At 39.2% G+C, this 21,894-nt stretch overlaps 1 protein-coding gene across 1 annotated transcript; it reads right to left on the bottom strand.

The window, feature by feature from the left end:
* Positions 1-94: 94 nt before the first annotated feature.
* LOC143128062 (transmembrane protein 272) lies at positions 95-21,520 on the bottom strand. Its single transcript, XM_076289742.1, has 8 exons — positions 21,470-21,520; positions 4,829-4,881; positions 4,687-4,737; positions 4,337-4,528; positions 2,910-3,919; positions 2,763-2,813; positions 1,802-1,993; positions 95-915 (listed from the first exon to the last, which is right to left on the bottom strand). Exons 5-8 carry the CDS (start codon positions 2,959-2,961, stop codon positions 683-685), a joined length of 528 nt encoding a protein of 175 aa, XP_076145857.1. The 5' UTR covers positions 2,962-3,919; positions 4,337-4,528; positions 4,687-4,737; positions 4,829-4,881; positions 21,470-21,520; the 3' UTR covers positions 95-682.
* Between the last annotated feature and the right edge of the window lie 374 nt (positions 21,521-21,894).

Genomic DNA, 21,894 nt, shown 5'->3' with positions numbered 1-21,894 from the left:
TGCAGAATTCAGTGTCAGTGCACCACCATGCATACTAGTAGAAGGCAAGCAGTAGGCAGTGTACTGTATATCTATCAAACCACCTAGATGGTGAGGGTGGCTCAAAACAAGGTCAGGGAGGCCTTCATGCATTGTAGAATGTTTTGTGGTCGGAAAAAGTTTGAGAACTCATGCACAAGGCTATTGAAGGCCCGTTAAAACTACAATAAATAGGTCCAAAAATTAGGTTTATTGTTTGTGTGACTGTTCAGTACTGTTCATATTGACATTTTAAAAGCAGACTTAAAAGTAACTCAAAAGTTACTTTCTCTAGTAACTAATTACTTTTTATATACAGTAATTGGTAACGTAATTGAATTACTTTTGAAAGAAGTAACTAGTAACTGTAACTAATTACTAATTTTCAGTAACTTGCCCAACACTGATTGCAACAAGCAGAATATGTCCATTAAATTCACACACTCTCGCTAACAAAGGCAGTCAACCACACCTGTTTAATGGAACATGTGTGCATGATGGATGAGACAGAGGGAGTGATGCCTTGAAGCAACATGGCAAATAATGCACTTAGATAGTTTGAAATAAAAAGATAACATAAAAAACATAACATACTTGTACATCTGTCAGCACTGATTATTTTAACTCCCTATGAATGATAACAACACTGTTGTACACTAAATGATCAGATTTCTGTGTATGTCCTGTTATATGTGGAGAGTCCAGGTCTCCGTTGGAGGAGGGTTTTTGTACAGCTGACGAGCAGGAGGAGGACAGCACAGGTGAGCACCAGGGACAGGCAGAGGTCAGCCACACAGGTGAACCCAAACGCAAAGAGGTACAGTTTCTTCTGGCAATAGCCATCCTTATTCAGAGGGTCGTAGTTTGGTGGGTATAAGGAGTAGATCCATTTGCTTCCTGAAATGTAGGAAGAAAGAACAGAGTATTCAGAGTAAACAGTGCACCCAGAACGTTTTCAGACTCTTTCAAGTTTTCCAAATTTTGTTATATTTCAGACTCATCTTGGATTCAATAAAATTTTCTCATTAATCTACACACAATGCTCCAGTACTCCACGAAAAGAACTCAATTGTAAGCGTCATAACAAAGGGTCTGAATACTTCTGTAAATGGATATTTCAGTCTTGTATTTAAAAAAAAATAATTTTACAAAACACTCCAAACACCTGTTTTGTTGTGGAGTATTGGAGCATTGTGTGTAGATTGGTGAGGGGGAAAAGTCTGAAACATAACAAAATGTGGAAAACTTGAAAGGGTGAAAACTGAAAACTTTCTGGGTGCACTGTATAAAGAGTGTTCTATATACTGCAAATGGGCTGTTAGATATTTTACTGTCCTGACTATATTGTGGAAGTCAGAGAAGACAGAATACACAGAGGTATTTCTATGACAATAAGTTACTTCCTCTAATGTAACCCTCAAATTTGAAGCTGTTATTGTGTAATTTCCTGTGCATTTGCCTCGTAGATAATTTTTGTCATGGTGCCATGTGCATGTGCAATTTGCCCCCAAACCACCAGCACCCCTTGTGCTTATTGGTGCTCCTTCACTGTGATGTGGGTGTGATAAGTGATTCATGTGATTTTTGTGATGTGATTCATTGCATTTCGTTGTCTCTGTACTTGTACTCTGCACAATGACAATAAAGTTAAATCTAATCTAATCTAATCTAATCTAATCTAATCTAATCTAATGTGATTCAATAAAGAAGTCAGTTTTTAAACATCATAAGCTCTCTGTTTGTGTTTCTGCTCTTCCACACTCCACACTCTCCACACTCTTACCTGCAATAAGCCAGAACATTAGGAAGGTGTAGCAGATGATGCTGCATATGGAGCATAGCAAGTGGATCCCGCCTTCTTGTAATATGTTTTTGGTGTAGGCCAGCATCAGAGAAAGAAGGCCACCCACCCCGGTCACTATGAGAAACACTGGAATGTTCCGTTGGATGGGGCAGTCATTCAGATGCATAGTGCCTGGGAGTTGGGAGTATTGGAATGATATCAATTATATTGATAGTATTATATATTCATTAGCAGTTTATGTTCTGATGTTTCTGTTATGTGTTCTTGCACACATGAGATGACTCATTTATCTCATTCTGTTCTTGTACTGTGCCTGAGTATATTAGTGTATGCCAATGTGTAGGGAGATAAGGGGGAATATTATGATTTTGTAGTGTTTCGCTCTCCTGCATGGGTGCATTCCCTTTGTCAGCAACTATCTGTCTATCAGATATATTGCCAGATTGCCAGCACTAATCAGGGTCTAATTCAGTGTGGTGCACACATGATGGGATGACCAACTCTATCTCCCATCAGCCTAGGGATACTTAAACCCTGACTGTTTCCTTGATTAATTAAAGCAGTTGGTGGATCTTTATGCAAAGTCATGCTATCTCTCCCTTAATGCACGTCATTGTAACTGTTGCTGATTTTTCCTTGCCAGACTAGGCTTTCATCTGTGATATAAAAATGACCAAATAAGAGTATATACGGTCACATCTATGATCTGTATTCATAAGATCTAGCTTTAGAATTACCAAGCACATCATGTAAATGCATTTCTAAAGGTAAAATCCTCAGTTTTGTTTCATTTTGAAAAGGCAAAAAATATGAACTTTTACTCCTGTTTTTAAAGTCCTTGATTCATGCAATAGTTCAAAATCTCTTTCTCTCTAATAGTCCTCCATCCAAATACAGTGTTTGTATACAGATATAAACAAATATGACATGACATACTTACCCATCCCTATGGCCGTTATGAGTATCATCCATAGGATTATATTCACTACAACTGCAAAGTTGAAAGGCATTGCTTTTAGGGTTAATCTAATATTGATCAACATAAGCTATCTTTTTTTTTCTTGTTATACATGTTTTAAGTTGTTACCTATTGTTGCTATTAGAAATGGAGATCTTTGTGCCTGGTCCATCTTCCTCATTTAACGCTGTATGTGATTATCCTTATATCAAATTTCAACTGCAATTCACCATAATTCCCAAAACGTTACATGAAAATCTCCTTTTTTCCCCATTTAGGTAAATAATGTCTCCTCACCTGACACTAGCAGACCGTTGATAATGCTGTTAAATGCTTTCACTGTCCAGGGTGCTGCATAACAGTTTGGCAGGCCACACAGTTTGCACCATGGCCCTCTTCCTTCTTTGTGGTTTGATGTGAAGAAAGCACTGTGCCTGTGCAACTTTGGCACAGTGGTAAAAGCTGTGTGACCATCAGTCAAAACTCTGTGACCATCTGATGTTGGCATCGGAGGTAACTAGATCTAGTGACTTAAAAGTTCTGGATGAAGTTTATTGACAGCAATCCATCGAATTTATATTCATGTTATATTAAATTCTAGTTTTGGCCATGCAAGACACAGTATGACTTCACATTAACATTGATTTATTTAGCAGACACTTTTTATTCAAAGGGACTTCAATTCTATTACAAGGGACTACACTGTCCCCGGAGCAACTTGGGGTTAAATGTCTTGCTCAAGGGCACAACGGTGGAAGCCGGGAATTGAACCCACAACTTTTAAGACTACTGTATGTTAGCCCAGCTCGTTAACCACAATGCTACCACTGCCCACCCGCAGACTCTCTGTGATCCTCCTCTTTACAATGAAAAGTCTGCGCTGCCAAGATCAGGGCTTGTGAAAATCAAAGCAAAAGTCAAAACAGCGTAAATGAACACACACATACAAAAAAAAGCTTCACTGCTTCAGGACTCACAAAATAGGTGTTTGCATAACAAGTAAATCATAAACAACACAATGACAATATAAATGCCGGTGGTGAACCAGAGAGTGACCAGGTACAGGATCCTGTCACAGTAATGCTTGGACTGGCGGGACTCAAAGTCAGGCAAGTATGCTCTGTACACAAAAACACTCCCTGCAGAAACAGCAAAAGAAAAACAATGTCAGTCATGAGTTTTTCTATTTTTAGAAATATAATATTTACATATATACATTTAAAATCTAATTTGTGTTTGTTAATTTTGTGTTTTGTGTTGTTATTAAGTGAATGAATTTCTGCCACTCTGTCAATGTGTTCAATTACATTTGTTCTCATTATGACCAGCAGTCATTTCTTTCTGTTTGTTTTCCCATATCAATATTGATTATGTATCATAGTTTACAACCATAATTGAATTTCTTTTTACGTCATATTTACTCCATTCATGTTCAGAGTTCTGCTAACTCTGTGATTATAATCCAACTGTAGGCCTACACATAGCATTCTATCTCTCAATTGCTCACTGCTCCCTTTCCTCCTCTCTCTACAAGTCCCCAGCATGTCCACCCTTACCTACGATCAACCACACAAAGCAGAAGACATAGAGCACAAAGTTGCAGATGCGGCACAGCATGTTGGGGACATCTTTTGGGTCACGACAGTAGAAGAAGGGAAGCAGCTGGAGGGTCACAGAGGCGCTGCCCCCCACCACCAGGAAGATGGGCACCATGGGCTCCTTAGGACACTCATGGAAATGCCTGGCCCCTTTTTCAGAGGGAGAGAGAGTGAGAGATAGATAGAGAGTGAGAGATAGAGAGAGAGAAAGAGAAATAGGATCAGAGGGATGGGAAATTGTTATGCAAAATGATATCCAGTCAAAGAATATAAAAATATATTAAAAGTGTGCTTGGTTCAGAGCTTACCCAAACCCGTGATGACTATGGGGATGAGGCTGATAAGAATTCTAATTCTGCCTGTAGACAGATCATTAATTTAATCTCTAAAATGTAATCATGGTAACCAAACTTGTTGATATCAATGATTTGTATACATTTATATAAGTACCTGAGATCATGGATCCACCAACAAAAAGGATATCATGGACTTGACTCATTTTGCTGCATGTGATGTGTGATAGGCAGACATGAAAGAGAGATTTAGAATGTCATACAAAGTAGTTCGAACAGGCACGTGCAGAGGGGAAGGGGGGCACCTGCCCCTTTGTCCCTTATGTCCAAAGTGCCCTTTTGAGAAGACCTACCCGTGGCCTTTTACCAATTTACAAATTAGTACAATTAGCCTCAGGGAGACTGGAAGTCAGGCAGAAGGTTATCTGTCAAGCTCATTATAGGCTAACTGCAATACACACACACACACACACACATTATGAGTCCGAGCGCAAATGGTAAATATCTCAAATGTTGGGCTGTGCTTAAACAAAACATGCATCCCTCACCCTCAATACAGGAGCACCACAGGGCTGTGTTTTAAGTCCACTGTTGTATTCCCTTTACACACATGACTGTACGGCAGTACATGACTCCAACATCATTGTCAAGTTTGCTGATGACACAGCAGTATAGTTGGCCTCATTTCTAAGAACAATGAGCAGGCTTACTTGAACGAGGTAGACAGACTTTCAAACCGGTGCCAAGACAACAACCTACTTCTAAATGTTAGACTAAGGAGATGTCTATAGATTTCAGGCGTGATCAGCAGAAAGTTACCACTCTAGATCAACGACTCTCATGTGGACAGGGTAGAGAGTTTTAAATATCTTGGTGGTCATATTTCTAAAGATCTGACTTGGACCAAACATGTTGATTCACTGGTGAGAAGGGCACACCAGCATCTTTTTCACCTCAGATGCCTGAAGTACTTTAGGCTACCTCAGCAATTACTTAAGAACATTTACAGAGCCACCACTGAAAGTATTATCACTGGGAATATAACAGCTTAGGAAACAGCACTCAGCAAGACCATAAAGCCCTAAAGAGAGTAGTGAGATCAGCTGAACGTACCACCAGGACTGCACTACCCAACCTAGAGGAAATATACATCAGGAGAGTAAAGTCCAGAGTAAAGAAAATCACCAGAGATCCCAGTCACCCCAACAACTGCCTCTTCTCTGCCCTACACTCTGGGAAACGTTATCGCTGCTAACACAGAGAGAATGCGGAAAAGTTTTTATCTCCAAGCTATTTGGATACTGAAAAAGAGGACTGTAGCAGGAGCACAAGCATGTTGGAAAACACCTCCTGGACTTTACATGACATTTCTTCTTCTTCTATTTATTTCCTTATTATGACCGCCGCTAGCGAAGCGGTCATATAGGGATTGTCAAAGTTTTTTTTTATTTATTTATTTATTTTTTTTCCCGTCATCTACTTCCTGAATTTTTGGTCAACGATACCCGGGACACCGAACCACCGGGGCACATGAAATTTGGTGGGTATGTAGCCCCACTAGACTTTTACGGAAAAATTTTGTTTCGTCCCCGGGGTCCACTCCCCCCCCCCCCCCCCATGCTGGGTCCCCCGAACCGCAAAAAAAGCAGTTTTTCCTAAATAACTACCTGAACCGTGGCACCGAGGATGAAGAATCTTTTATGGTATGTTGGTCTCAAGAGCCCACATCAATCTGGCCCATAATCACTCATTTGTGATTTGCACCCCCCGGTAAAAAATGAAAATGCAATATTATTCTGCTATAAACGCCCCTATCTTCAGTTAAGATGTTCAGAACTGCACCAAATTTTATGTGTATGATTGACCTGGCATTCTCTGGGGGTATGCCAAGTTTCGTAGAATTTCATCCATGGGGGGGTCTTAAAAAAATTAGATTATGTGTACATTTAGTGACTGTACACTCATTGGCCTGTAGATGGCGGTGCACACACATGCACACACACACAGGCACCCACATACTATCGGTATTAGAACGGCCGATACATAATTACAAATTCAGTAGGATTAAAAGAAAGCCAAAACTAGCTGTACCGCATAGCGGTACAAAATATGACCGCCGCTCAGTCCTGTACATCCATTCCGCGAAAATAAATCATATTAATGAATTTGTCTCCATCTTCTACTCCATCCCCCACTCTTGAAACTTTTGTGTATGCTTGTTTGGAATGTGTGTTTGCACACATTCCGCACACAAAGTAGCCTACAGTACTGGCGCTGCAAAGGTGAATAGATTTGTTTCTGGGCCAAAAAATTTGTAGCATTGTTATAAAACCTTTAAAATCTCTAAACAATCACAAGTAGGGCAGTTCATCACAGTCCATCCATTGCAACTGGACTGATGAAAGGTACACCTGTAGGCTACATTGTATTTGGGAAAAGCAGAAGGTAGCAGCATAATGTATTTATTTATTTATTATTAAACAAAACAATCCCTGTCAGTTCCATGCAGTTTTCAACAGCTATCAAGAAGAGAGGTCATGTCATGGATTTTTGTGAATGTTTCTTCTTCTACATATGCATAAGTTTAGTCATCTAGTTCAAATGATATTCAGCTTTATTGTCAATGCACAAATTAAATACCAGTAGTCTAAAACAAAATGCCGTTTTACCCAGTGGTGCAAATAACTGACATGTCCAAAAGGGCCTTCATGAAATGCGTTGCGAGAGTTCATACACATTTTAACGGGCAAAGTTGAAGAGCTACTGTCCGTTATCGTTTGTGCAAATAATATGCTGATTCATGTTCCCTTGCATTTTGCAACTATGAGGTCCATGGTTAAGCTCAATCTTTTGATGCAATCTTTTGATTTTCACCCAGCCTAGTCCATGGTAGGCGCCCGGTAGAAATATTGTTTAATTTTGCGATTGAGATATCCACGCACTGGCGCCCCCCCTGCGACGTGTTCGCCCCCCGGTTTTAGAGCTATTCTAAATGCAAAAATGCATAGAGGGAGTTATGACAAAACCGTGACTGTTAACAAACTATAAGCTATATAAGGTAGGCCCTATGATAGGCCTATTACACAACACAAATTGTCACTAGGCTATGCTGGCGACCCAAATAAAATCTCCTTTGGAACCAATGGCTTACACCTTACAGTATCAAGCTGCCACCTCTTGGCGAAAAGTTAATAGTTTTGCATATCAGTAGTAGGCTAATACATTTCACGTAGCTGTGTGAATCACGGAAAGGGCGAATGAAGTGGACACTTCTAAATGGAACCCAACCCACTGTACAGTAGCTCAAGGTCTGTGGCTAAAGCAGCCATAATGAAAGCGTTATCATTGTTTGGATACTTCACACACACGTGTTTTTTAATCGCATAGACTACAACTACCAAGCTGGAATCAAAGCACATCGACTCCCCCCTCACACCCTAAACACACACTTCGAACAAACAAAAAGCGCCTCAGTCTCACGGAATAGCCATAGGCAAAACTGTATCTGACCGGTGTAACGTTGGTACTAAATCATCCATCGCAAAATCACAAATGAGTGATTATGGGCTAGGTTGATGTGGGCCCTTGAGACCAACATACCATAAAAATTTCTTCATCCTCGGTGCCACGGTTCAGGTAGTTATTTAGGAAAAACTGCATTTTTTGGGTTTCGGGGGGCCCAGCGCGGAGGGGGAGTGGCCCCCGGGGACCAAACGAAATTTTTCCGTAAAAGTCTAGTGGTTCTACATACCCACCAAATTTCATGTGCCCCGGTGTTTCGGTGCCCCGGGTATCGTTGACCAAAATTTCAGGAAGTAGATGACGAAAAAAAAAAAAAAAAAAACTTTGACAATCCCTATATGACCGCTTCGCTAGCTTCGCTAGCGGCGGTCATAATAAATATTCATCATCATCATCATGGCTGCATTTCCAGTATTGGCGATAAGTAGTCATTTGTGGTCCGTGTAACGCTTTGCAGTGCTTTGTTCTATTTGCTCCATCCATCTGATCCAAATAAAAATGTGTTCAATAATCCAATTTTCAATTTTTTTTAAATGGTCAGCAAATAGATAATTGCTGCTATTTTCTAAATGTGTCATTAGTCACGCAAGATAGTAAACAAAAGTAAAATTCAGTTAATATTGGATTTTTGCCTGTTTTTTTGTACTGTTTTTGTTGGGCTGAACCACGCGTGGGGGCGGGGCTGATACATATTGGCGCGCGGTGTTGGTAATCACATTTTATCAGCGGATGTAGAGCTAGAGGGCTATCAATCAAACACAGTTCAGCTTGTATCAAGGTGCCAAGCGATTGATAATGTCAGCTCGAGATCAGAACCTTATGCAGAGGGAGACATTGCTGCGTCCTGACACTTATGAGTAGGCCTACGTGCTAGCCTATGTTCTGGGAGGCTTTGAAGACCTATAGCATTACCAATGGACTTGAGCCCTAGCCTACAGGCCAATGTAGGCTATTTTCTGTTGAAATTAATAAATGGATAAACTGATAAATTAGGCTCACTGTTGTGTCTTCGTTTAGCCTAATGAAACTTAGTCTAGCGTAAAGCGTTAAATAAGCAAAAATGCCATGTCAAACAGTGCTTGGGGTAGCCCGTATAGCCCGGTATAGCCAAGACTGACGTCGATGGCAAAGCATTCTGCTTTGGGGAATTATTTGGTATGGCATGGCCATGGTATTCAAATATAGGCTAGGGCCTACTGTAGATATGTTCAACATAGGCTGAAAGTTATGTTTAACGTGCCTTCTCCCAAAATGTTTTAGTTATTCTCTCTCGCTCTCTTCCACCATCTAGCCTGGCCCAGCTAGATGGTGTTCTCCCCCCGGTGCTCGTGGTTCAGTCCAACCACAAGGGCAAAAAAGGGAAATCAGAAAATTGACGCATCATTTCAATTTTTAACTTTGGAACAGATAACCGTAACTGTGCTCAATTGAAAATCAAAATAAGCAACAATAACCCATTTACTGTGCCGTCCTAAAGAATGGATAACGGATTCGCTTTGCAGTGCTATGTTCTATTTGCAGAATTCACATGAAAAAATATAAAAAATAGGCTTAAAAATCCGTTATCCATTCTTTGGGTTATTGTTGCTTATTTTGATTTTCAATTGAGCACAGTTACGGTTTTCTGTTCAGAAGTTAAAAATTGAAATGATGCGTCAATTTTCCAATTTCCCTTTTTTGCGCTTGGTTGGACCGAACCACGAGCACCGGGGGGAGGACACCATCTTGCTGGGCCAGGCTAGATGGTGGAAGAGAGCGCCGCCTGAAGTTGTTTGTGATTTTGACATTACTTTAGAGATTAATAACTAAAACAAGGCACGTTAAACATAACTTTCAGCCTATGTTGAACATATCTACAGTAGGCCCTAGCCTATATTTGAATACCATGGCCATGCCATACCAAATAATTCCCCAAAGCAGAATGCTTTGCCATCGACGTCAGTCTTGGCTATACCGGGCAGGCTATACCCCAAGCACTGTTTGACATGGCATTTTTGCTTATTTAACGCTTTACGCTAGGCTAAAGGCATTAGGCTAAACGAAGACACAACAGTGAGCCTAATTTATCAGTTTATCCATTTATTAATTTCAACAGCAAATAGCCTACATTGGCCTGTAGGCTAGGGCTCAAGTCCATTGGTAATGTTCATGTAGGTCTTCAAAGCCTCCCAGAACATAGGCTATAACACGTAGGCCTACTCATAAGTGTCAGGACGCAGCAATGTCTCCCTCTGCATCTGAGGTTCTGATCTCGAGCTGACATTATCAATCGCTTGGCACCTTGATGCAAGCTGAACTGTGTTTGATAGCCCTCTATCTCTACATCCGCTGATAAAATGTGATTACAACACCGCGCGCCAATATGTATCAGCCCCCCCCCCCCCCCCCCCCAAAACATAAAAAAAAACCCGGCAAAAATCCAATATTAACTGAATTTTACTTTTGTTTCCAATCCAGTTTCTGTTTTCTTTATCTTGCGTGACTAATGACACATTTAGAAAATAGCAGCAATTATCTATTTGCTGACCAGTTAAAAAAAATTGAAAATTGGATTATTGAACACATTTTTTATTTGGATCAGATGGATGGAGCAAATAGAACAAAGCACTGCAAAGCGTTACACGGACCATTTTTAAGCCTATTTTTATATTTTTTCATGTGAGTTCTGCAAATAGAACATAGCACTGCAAAGCGTTACACGGACCATTTGTCCACTAGATGGCGCATCGTTGCAGTGAGACGTAATTTTGTTGGAAGTTAAACGTGGGTTGGAATAACAATGGACGCTTCCTACAAGGACTATAGTTTACCGCAGAGAACGTCTAATAAGGATAGGATGATGTTCACAAGAAATGTAATTCCCATTTATTCTTGAAGCCGAAATAAATCTGAGGATGTTTATCGGACATGCTTGGTTTTTACTGCAGGTACGTTAATCTTATAATATCAATAAGGACCTAGGTAATGTTACGTTAGTGTTGGTTGAGTGATGGAGGCCAATTTGATTGATTGCATTTGTAGAAAACTATAAATGCGGTTATACCAAGCAAATTGATAGCAGCACTGTAATTGTATCTTTCGACTGTCATTTGTTGCACGTGCTACAAAAATCATTCTGTGCAATGGACGATTTACCAACGTTACACCGGTCTGATACAGTTTTGCCTAGATACATGCGTGAGACTGAGACGCCTGTTTATTTTGTTTTAAGTGCGTGCAGGGTGTGAGAGGGGAATCCTATGGAGTGGGATAGCTGTCAAAATATTCGTGTCCATAGATTTGATACACGTGCGTATTTGTCTGTAGTTGTGCATAAAATAATTATTTGTGAATTCTCGAATGAGTCCAGTCGTGCATAAAATATATTGTGTGTATTTTATCCATCAGAATACGGATGGAAAAAAAATATGAATTCAAAATTACAAGTACGAAATCAAACTTTACAGTTAGACTTTCTTTGGTACGAGTACGACTTCGCACAAGTGACTCAACTGTCAAAATACGTCATCACCGCATTCACAGGCATTACTTGTTGAGAAAAGAAACATAGATCGAGATCAAGACTGCGCATGCGCTGAGACGAATCCGGCGGGGGCAGTGCCATTACTGCGGGTTAGGCACGTCGGCGCTAACGTTTGTGATAGCTGATAGCTACCTGTGGAGTTGAACAAATCGTCTTTTCCCCCCTTCGTTTATTGTCTTACGATGTCGGGAAGAACCTGTTGTGTGTTCGGCTGTTACAACAGCAGTGGGAAAATACAGATATGGAACAAAAATATATAAGTTCCCCCGCCGTTATTACACAGCCTGCCCCTGTGTAACACCATACATAAGCACTACAAAGATTCCCAGGGCGAGCCGAAGACCAAGCTGTTTGTCAGAAGTGGATTGTGAACATCAACCGAAAGGATTTTGTTCCGAACAAACATATCGCGGTAAGTTTTGTTTAACAGTATCAATCTTAAATAATCTCAATAATAAACAACAGTAATTATCTCCATCAACTAAATGGCACTATTGAAAAATGATTCGCTTTAACTACTAACGTTAGGGCAGCCATGGTGGCCATCAAATCAACATGATTGGCATTACAAACAGAAAACGTATGATGGAGTTCGGGGGCAGGCGACATTATGCTAGTTGCAAGATTGCTTTCCTTCTTTGGTAACGTTAACCATGAAAACAGTCATTTGAGATCTTATTGCGTTTTCCTCCGATTCAGTATTGTAATAAACATTTTTTGGGTAGCACTCACATTTAAAACTCACTTGGATATTTGATGTAGATGTTGTGCAAAATGTTCATGACTGTTTTTGGGTTAAATTTGTTGCTGTGCTGAGTTATAGTCTACATGTAAGTCAATGTCCTTTTCTATTTGTATTTTATCAGGGGTCAATGTCATCTCCCAAACCTCAATGGCACCTCCCAAAAGAAGATGGCATCCAGTGTCCAGATACTGCAGATCACAACTACAGTTTTAAGTCAACAAAAGACTGTGACACAAACTGATCAGTGTAGGCCTATGATTTGGATGACAAAGACTCAAAATTTACACAGGCTTGGGCATGGACAGTTTTTGGCAATTTTTGTACGCCATTATGGCTTTTCACTCACAACTAAGGACCATCAAGTTAGCTGTCCCTGAACAACTGTTGCTTGTTCTAATGAGGCTCCGTCCATACTTCCACACAGGGATTTGTTGATAAATCTATACTTACCTTTTGAATTACTACTGTTTAGTGTGTCTTTTTACCCATATTTCAACACAGGGATTTATTCATTAATCTATTCTTACCTTTTGAATAACTACTGTTTAGTGTCTTTTTTGCACATACTTCCACACAGGGATTTATTGATTAATCTATGCCTACCTTTTGAACCACTACTTTTTAGTGTACCTTTTTGGCCCTTATATCCACACAGAGAATTATATTTATATTTGAATCATTAGTTTAAATTTGAGCCATTACTGTTGATATCCTGTCTAAATATTTTCTACAGAGACTGACCTGGTCCAGTCTATTTGACCTCGGCCTAGTAGCATATTTGAACCTTTTTGTACATATGGCCGATACAAACTTTTCTCATCTGTCGTCCCTCGTTGGTGGAACGCACTACCTGTTCCTACTAGAGCAGGGACATCCCTCGACATCTTCAAAAATGTCTGAAAACCCAGGTCTTCAGAGATCATCTCCTCTCATAGCACTACTACAGACAATTGCACTCATTGATGCACTTATTGTGTTTTTTTTTTATTGTTAGAATTGCTCTTAAAAGCTTTAAATGTTGCAAGTCGCTTTGGCTAAAAAGCGTCAGCCAAATGTAATGTAATGTAATTGTAGTAATAATAATATAACAACAATTGGTATGTGTGATACATGTATTGTATAAATTAAATGAAGTGTCAAGTTCAAATAAACTGTAATTAATACATCAACAACTGTTCTTTATTCCATTGTGCACAAGTTCCAAGCACATGTGTCCTCTTGTGAGGGCTGAAGACATCTTTTGGGAGGTGCTCTTCCAGATGACATTGACCCCTGAATAAAATACAAATATAGAGAAAAGGACATTGACTTACATGTAGACTATAACTCAGCACAACATCAAATTTAACCCAAAAACAAACATCTACATTAAATATCCAAGTGAGTTTTAAATGTGAGTGCTACCCAAAAACTGTTTATTACAATACTGAATCGGAGGAAAACGCACTAAGATCTTTCCAAATGACTGATGTTTTCATGGTTAGCCTAACGTTACCAAAGAAGGAAAGCAATCTTGCAACTAGCATAGTGTCGCCTGCCCCCGAACTCCATACGTTTTCTGTTTGTAATGCCAAATCATGTTGATTTGATGGCTACCATGGCTGCCCTAACGTTAGTAGTTAAAGCGAATCATTTTTCAATAGTGCCATTTAGTTGATGGAGATAATTATTCTGGCGACTACCGAAGTTCCTAGCACACACTTACTTTACAGTTTTGCTTCTACGTCAAATATTTGGTGCCATGTCTTAACACACCAATAGATAGCGTTAAAGTATCGCCATGCAAGACTAGACAACAGCATGCTAGTCATTGTGGCAACTGGCAAGATTTAAAGGAACCATATGTAAGATTGTGGCCAAAACTGGTACTGCAATCACTTTCAAAATACTGAAGAGTGGTGTATCCCCTCCCCCTCCCCCCTGACTCGAGGTTGCACACGCAGATGGCGAAACACTACTGACTTCGTGATTAGTAGATAGCTGGAGGGTGGCGCATCAGGCCAAAACACAACATGACATGACAAAACACAACATCAACAACAGTTGAGGGCTGCAACTTCACTTTTTAAATGACAATATCCTGTCTGGACTACTGTTGTCAGTGATATAAGTATTTGAAATGAACATGATTTCTTAATGTCTAGTGACATATCAGGGCCATTTTATGATTAATTGAAATATTTTTCTTACATACGGTTCCTTTAAGATTAATACTGTTAAACAAAACTTACCGTGATATGTTTGTCCTTTCGGTTGATGTTCACAATCCACTTCTGACGAACAGCTTGGTCTTCGGCTCGCCCTGGGAATCTGTGTAGTGCTTATGTATGGTGTTACACAGGGGCAGGCTGTGTAATAACGGCGGGGGAACTTATATATTTTTGTTCCATATCTGTATTTTCCCACTGCTGTTGTAACAGCCGAACACACAACAGGTTCTTCCCGACATCGTAAGACAATAAACGAAGGGGGGAAAAGACGATTTGTTCAACTCCACAGGTAGCTATCAGCTATCACAAACATTAGCGCCGACGTGCCTAACCCGCAGTAATGGCCCTTATTAGACATTCTCTGGCACTGCCTATGGGCACTGCCCCCGCCGGATTCGTCTCAGCGCATGCGCAGTCTTGATCTCGATCTATGTTTCTTTTCTCGACAAGTAATGCCTGTGAATGCGGCGATGACGTATTTTGACAGTTGAGTCACTTGTGCGAAGTCGTACTCATACCAAAGAAAGCCAACTGTAAAGTTTGATTTCGTACTTGTAATTTTTGAATTCATATTTTTTTTCCATCCGTATTCTGATGGATAAAATACACACAATATATTTTATGCACGACTGGACTCATTCGAGAATTCACAAATATTTATTTTATGCACAACTACAGACAAATACGCACGTGTATCAAATCTATGGACACGAATATTTTGACAGCTATCCCCCTCCATAGGAATCGATGTGCTTAGTTGTAGTCTGTGAAATTAAAAAGCACATGTGTGTGAAGTATCCAAACAATGACACCTTCATTTCATTATGGCTGCTTTAGCAACACACCTTAAGCTACTGTGTAGTGGGTCCCATTTAGAAGTGGCTACTTCATTCGCGCTTTCCTTGACTCATGGAGCTGTGTGAATTTTATTACAACTTTTCGCCACGATATGGCAATTTAAGTCCGCTTGATACTGTAAGGCGTAAGCCATTGGTTTCCAAAGGAGATTTTATTTGTGTCGCCAGCATAGCCTATTGACAATTTATGTTGTAAATAGGCCTACCTTAAGTCAAGTCAAGTCAAGTCAAGTTTATTTATATAGCGCATTTCATACACAGAGGTCATTCAATGTGCTTTACATAAACAAAACCAAACAATAATAACAAATAAAAGCATAGAAGGGCAATATAGTCAAAGAATAGTTAAAAGGTAAAGATCATAATAAAAAGGAAACATAAAACAAGGTAAAATCATTTAAAAATAAAGAATAATTAGTAAGCAAAACAAAGGCAAAAGTAGTAAAAAAAAGTAATAAAAGACAAAGTAGAATAATTATCAAGGCAGATTCAGAATTTGTTACTCGGCACAGTTAGCAGAAAGCATCTGAGAACAGTTTGGTCTTAAGTCTAGATTTAAAACTGGCTATAGTTGGGGCCTTTTTGATGTCATCCGAAAGTTGGTTCCACAGCTGAGCCACATAGCAGCTAAAAGCTGCTTCACCATGTTTAGTTCTAACTGTAGGTTTTACTAGCAGGTTTTTCACCTGGGACCTGAGAGGACGAGAAGGTGTGTACTGCTGAAGCATGTCTGACAAGTATTTAGGTCCTGCTCCATTTACTGATTTATAAACAAGCAATAGTGCTTTAAAGTCAATTCTGTGACTTACTGGAAGCCAGTGCAAGGACTTAAGAATTGGAGTAATGTGGTCAGTTCTTTTAGTTTTTGTTAGAATCCTAGCTGCTGCATTTTGTATCACCTGAAGCTGTTTAATAGTCTTTTTAGGAAGGCCTGTGAACAGTCCAATCCAGTAATCAACTCTGCTGGAGATAAATGCATGAATGAGTTTTTCTAAGTCATATTTTGACATCAGCCCTCTGAGTTTGGCAATATTTTTGAGGTGGTAAAAAGCTGATTTAGTTATCGCTTTCATGTGGCTGTTGAAATTTAGATCACTGTCAATTAATACACCAAGATTTTTAACAGTATCCTTTGCCTTCAACCCTTTTGTGCCAAGGAGAGTGGCAACCCTACGTCTTTCCTCATTTTTACCAAATATAATTACTTCAGTTTTTTCTTTGTTCAGCTGAAGAAAATTTTGAGACATCCAGGTGTTGATTTGTTCTATACACTGACACATAGATTCAAGAGGACCATAGTCGTTTGGTGATAGAGCTAAGTCAATTTGTGTGTCATCTGCATAGCTATGATATGAAATCAAATTATTTTGAATGATTTGTCCAAGTGGGAGCAAATAGAGGTTGAATAATAGTGGCCCCAAGATTGACCCCTGGGGAACACCACAGGTCAAGGACGTTGGTGTTGAGGTACAGTTTCCGATGGCAACAAAGAAGCTCCTTTCTTGTAGATATGATTTTATCCAGCTGATAACTATGCCTGTAAATCCAACCCAGTGTTCTAGTCTGTGTAGTAAAATATTGTGATCAACAGTGTCAAATGCTGCACTAAGGTCCAGTAGCACTAGGACTGATGTTTTACCTGAATCTGTGTTGAGGCGTATGTCATTGGAAACTTTAATGAGAGCTGTTTCAGTGCTGTGATTTGCCCGAAAACCAGACTGAAAGTAATCAAAATACCCATTTGATGTTAGGAAGGTGGTTAATTGATTAAAGACTACTTTTTCAATAATTTTGCCAATAAAAGGCAGATTGGATACCTTATAAGCCTACCTGTAGCTTAGGGAAGCTAACAGCTTTCTATTAGGATCTAGTTTGTTAGTTACAGTTTTGTCATAACTCCCTGATGCATTTTTGCATTTAGAATAGCCAGAGCGTGAACAATATCGGGTGCCTATGGACTAGGCTTGGTGAACCCAGCCTGATCTGCCCGCTATTTATTTTTTGATTTCTTAAAAGATTGAGCTTGGTCTGGTGAAAGCCAGACTAGCCATGGACCTCAGTTACACAATGCAAGGGAACATGAATCAGCCTATATTTGCACGAACAATAACGGACAACAGCTCTTCAACTTTGGCCCGTTAAAATGTGTATGAACAGTCTAGCGACGCATTTCATCAAGGCCCATTTGGACATGTCAGTTATTTGCACCACTAGATGTAAAACAGCATTTCGTTTCAGACTACTGTTACTTAATTTGTGCATTAACAATAAAGTTTCAGACTACTGTTACTTAATTTGTGCATTGACAATAAAGTATTACATGAACTAAAGATGACTAAAATCTTATGTAGAAGACAGCTGTTTTTGATAGCTGTTGAAAACGGCATGGAACTGACAGAGATGTTTTTGTAAATAAATAAATAAATAAATAAATAAATAAATAACATTATGCTGATACCTTTTGCTTTTCCCAAATACAATGTAGCCTACAGGTGTAAGTGACCTTTCATCAATCCAGTTGCAATGGATGAACTGTGATGAACTGCCCTACTTGTGATTGTTTAGAGATTTTAAAGGTTTTATAACAATGCTACATCTTCTTTGGCTATTCTACAATCTATTCACCTTTTCAGCACCAGTAGGCTACTTTCTGTGCAGCCGCACACACACACTCAGGCATGCCAAACAAGCATACACAAAAGTTTCAAGAGTGGGGGATGGAGTAAAATATGGAGACAAATTGAAGTGTGATTTATTTTCGCAGAACGGATGTACAGGACTGAGCGGCGGTCATATTTTGTACCGCTATGCGGTACATCTAGTTTATTTACACATTGCACAGCCATGGAGGCAGTGGACAAAGCATTTAATTACATATACTCTGTATAATTGTATATGACTAATACATTTGAATGAAATGTAACTGAAAAAAAGTGTATAGTGCACAGTCTGCACACACACACACACACATTAGGGTTCCAAACTTTTCGGTGTGATGCAGCTGAAGAGGATGCCCTCGATCATCCCCCGTAAAAGAGGTGAGAATGAGACTGCCTTTCTTCAGCCAATGTCACTATATGTAATGTGAACAGTTTCTGAGAATGATGTACATCATATGTCAGGCAAAGTAGGTTAATAACTAGATGCACGCATAGCGGTACAAAATAGTCCGCTCAGTCCTGCACATTCTCTCCGCAAAAATAAATCACGCTTGTCAATTTGTCTCCATCCCCTACTCTTACAACATCCGTGTATGTAAATGAGTGTGTGTTTTCTTTTGTGTATATAGTGCCTATAAAAAGTATTCATCCCCCTTGAATATTTCCCCCTTTATTGCTTTAATAAATGGATTCTTTGTCCAATTAATTTGCCTTTTTTTACAATAATTTGAGGATTGAGGTTCAAAACTAATATTATTAGTCCCGTGTCATCTTTGTGGGGCTATATGCCCACCATGTTTACTAAAGGGAAAAAAATCCGGAACAAAAAAAACTGACTCATCTTATGCAGCGGTCATAAAAATGGATAGCTTATTTTGCATTATATCTTTTTAATTAATTAACATTACTTTGTAGAAATCTGCTTTCACTTTGACTTACTTTGATTTTTGTAAATTTTGGTACAAAAAGGCCAAATTAAATTGATCAAGATTCCATTAAAAAGCAGTAAAAGGGGAAATATCCAAGAGGGTTGAGTACTTTTTATAGGCACTGTACTTGAACCCAAACGTTTGTTGATTTAATTTCATTTCGGTTCGGTTCAACAGAATCAGGTTTGAAAGAGAAATATGACTCATTACATTTTTTCCCTTTTTCAGTTAGTAAAGTCATTTTAATTACAGTACAAACCATATTCTAACGTCACCTTAGTATTCATTATTTTGGTATTTGAGGATTGTGACATGAGCACAGAGTTCAACCGCAAAGGTAAAAATGTTTGAACTGTCATGATGAATCGGCATCAGTGGCAGCTTCATCAGTGTCATGGGGGGAATTTAGACTTTCTGCTTATCGTTGCCTTTGCTCAACTGTCCATTACATCACAGCTCTGCAAGCCTGACCAAACTCACTCCTTAAATCTCAATTGAGTCAATGGCCTCCTTGCCAGACTGACCTACAGAGCAAACTGAAATTTGCTGACAGGTTCGTCGGGGTTCTCCCGGGGTAGGGAAAGACACAGATGTCACAGTTATAGAATGTAATTGAATTATAAATGTTGAGTGTGTGCACTCTCCCTACTCACCTGCACACACAAGTGTAAATCCACACATGTACACACATACATTTATTCACACCGTCATACTGTGTATATATGTACATCACGAGTGCCTCTGTGTATGTGTGTGTGAGATGTGTGCATGTGTGTGCTATGAAAAAAACATGATGGCTCCTTCCTCAATCTCAAGGATTAGATAGAGGGATGAATCGGTGGATGTGTGAATGTATCAATCTGAATGTATGAATATGAGCTTTGTCAAAATGCAACACATTTCGAAACCTGTTGTGACGAGCATAAGTATGAATGAACTGGATTAATATGAATTAGAGGTACCACAAAGCGGTGCAAAATATGACCCTGCACATTCACTCCGCAAAAATAAATAACTCTTGTCAATTTGTCTCCATCTCCTACTCTATCCCCTACTCTTGCAACTTTTATGTATGTAAATGAGTTTGTGCATAGTGTGCGTGTGTATGTGTTTTTATGTGTATGTGCGTGTGTGTGCTCGCATGTGTTCGCGCGTGCGTGCGTGCGTGCGTGCGTGCGCGTGTGTGTGTGTGTGTGTGTGTGTGTGTGTGTGTGTATATGTGTGTATGCCTGTGTGTAGCTGATATGTAGTTGACATAGTGCCTGAAGACCAAAATACGAAAATAATTGGGTCATCCTAGGCCCAACAGTTCTCGAGATATTCAGAGAAAACTGTTTCCGGCCATCTACAGGCCGACTGGTGTCACTAAATTATGACTATTTACATTGTAGCTTCTCACTGAAGGCATCGAACTATGAATGAATGCAAAGTAATTTGGCCCACAGATGAATATTTGTCAAGTTATGGCTTGTTGAATATGGTATTAAATTAAAAAAAAAATAGCAACTTTGAAGAAACTAGAATATAAGACATGTTTTCAGTTATTTCACACTTTTTTGTTATAATTCCACATGTGTTCATTAATAGTTTTGATGAATCTACAATGTAAATAGTCATGAAAATAAAGGAAACGCATTGAATGAGAAGGTGTGTCCAAACTTTTGGCCTGTACTATGCAAATTGTTATTGAATTATATTTCCATTTATTCATTTAGCAGACAATTTTCATCCAAAGTGACTTACATTATGTCAATTATATAACAAGGGACTATGGTGTAGATCAGTGTTTTTCAACCACTGTGCCGGGGCACACTAGTGTGCCGTGAGAGATCATCAGGTGTGCCAGAATTACCCAAATGTCACTCACTGGTCCAGAAAAGCAACTGTTCAAAGAATGTATAACCACATACTGTCATTGATTGTATGATTGCACTATTTGTGGTATGCAGGCATTGTACAACGGGGGCCCCATATCCAGTATTCACAGAATCATCACATATCCAGTTCATAACAACAATTAAATTAGATATAGTCACCTACAAATAAAAAAGAGGGCGCTTGTTTTATTGAGCAGGTCTTGCATAGAAGCCATAATAAGGCCATATCTGTGTATTATTTGAAATTTTAGGCTATGGTATGTTTATTTTTTCTTCACACAGGATGTTAGTGTGCCGTGTGACATTTTAAGTGTCAAAAGTGTGCCGTGGCACAAAAAAAGTTGAAAAACACTGGTGTAGATCACATAAAAGCAACCTTTTTTTCAAATCTAAAAAAAGACAACAATAGCAACATAACAGGCTACCTGAAGTCTATGTTTTTAGAAACAAGAATTTAACCAAGGTACATGCTTACCTGTGTGACACCTTGGCTGGATTAAGAGGGAAATATGTGTGGCTCCTGTTCTCATAAAGTGAGAGTGAGAGGCTTTTGATTAGTAGCCTAAAATGGTATCAGACTGATTTCCTTCCTTTTCTCAGTGAAGCCCAACCCATTGCTGAACAATTGTCCTTTCCTGTTTATATGTTTATTTCTGTTATTTTCTGGGTTATTCTTCCATTTTTTTTTCTAACTATGACACGTTGATGATCTTTGATTTTGTAGGATATTTGTTGCAATATCACACTAACAAATACATATTCATAATGTATGAAATTAATATGATAAATGCTGGTAATTTCTTGCTTGTACTTTCAGTTTTAGCCTTGTATGCTCGGACATTTGCTATTGATAAGAAATTCAAGGCCAGACTAGCAAAAAAAAAAAGCGCATCTACTAAA

Source organism: Alosa pseudoharengus, unplaced genomic scaffold (genome assembly GCF_046254945.1).
Source record: "Alosa pseudoharengus isolate Yale_2024_CS ecotype anadromous, Long Island Sound unplaced genomic scaffold, YU_APseudo_1.1 YU_APseudo_1.1_scf_17, whole genome shotgun sequence".
Classification (NCBI taxonomy): Eukaryota; Metazoa; Chordata; class Actinopteri; order Clupeiformes; family Clupeidae; genus Alosa; species Alosa pseudoharengus.
Note: the sequence above shows the minus strand (reverse complement) of the source record. Positions and strands in the feature narration are given on the sequence as shown.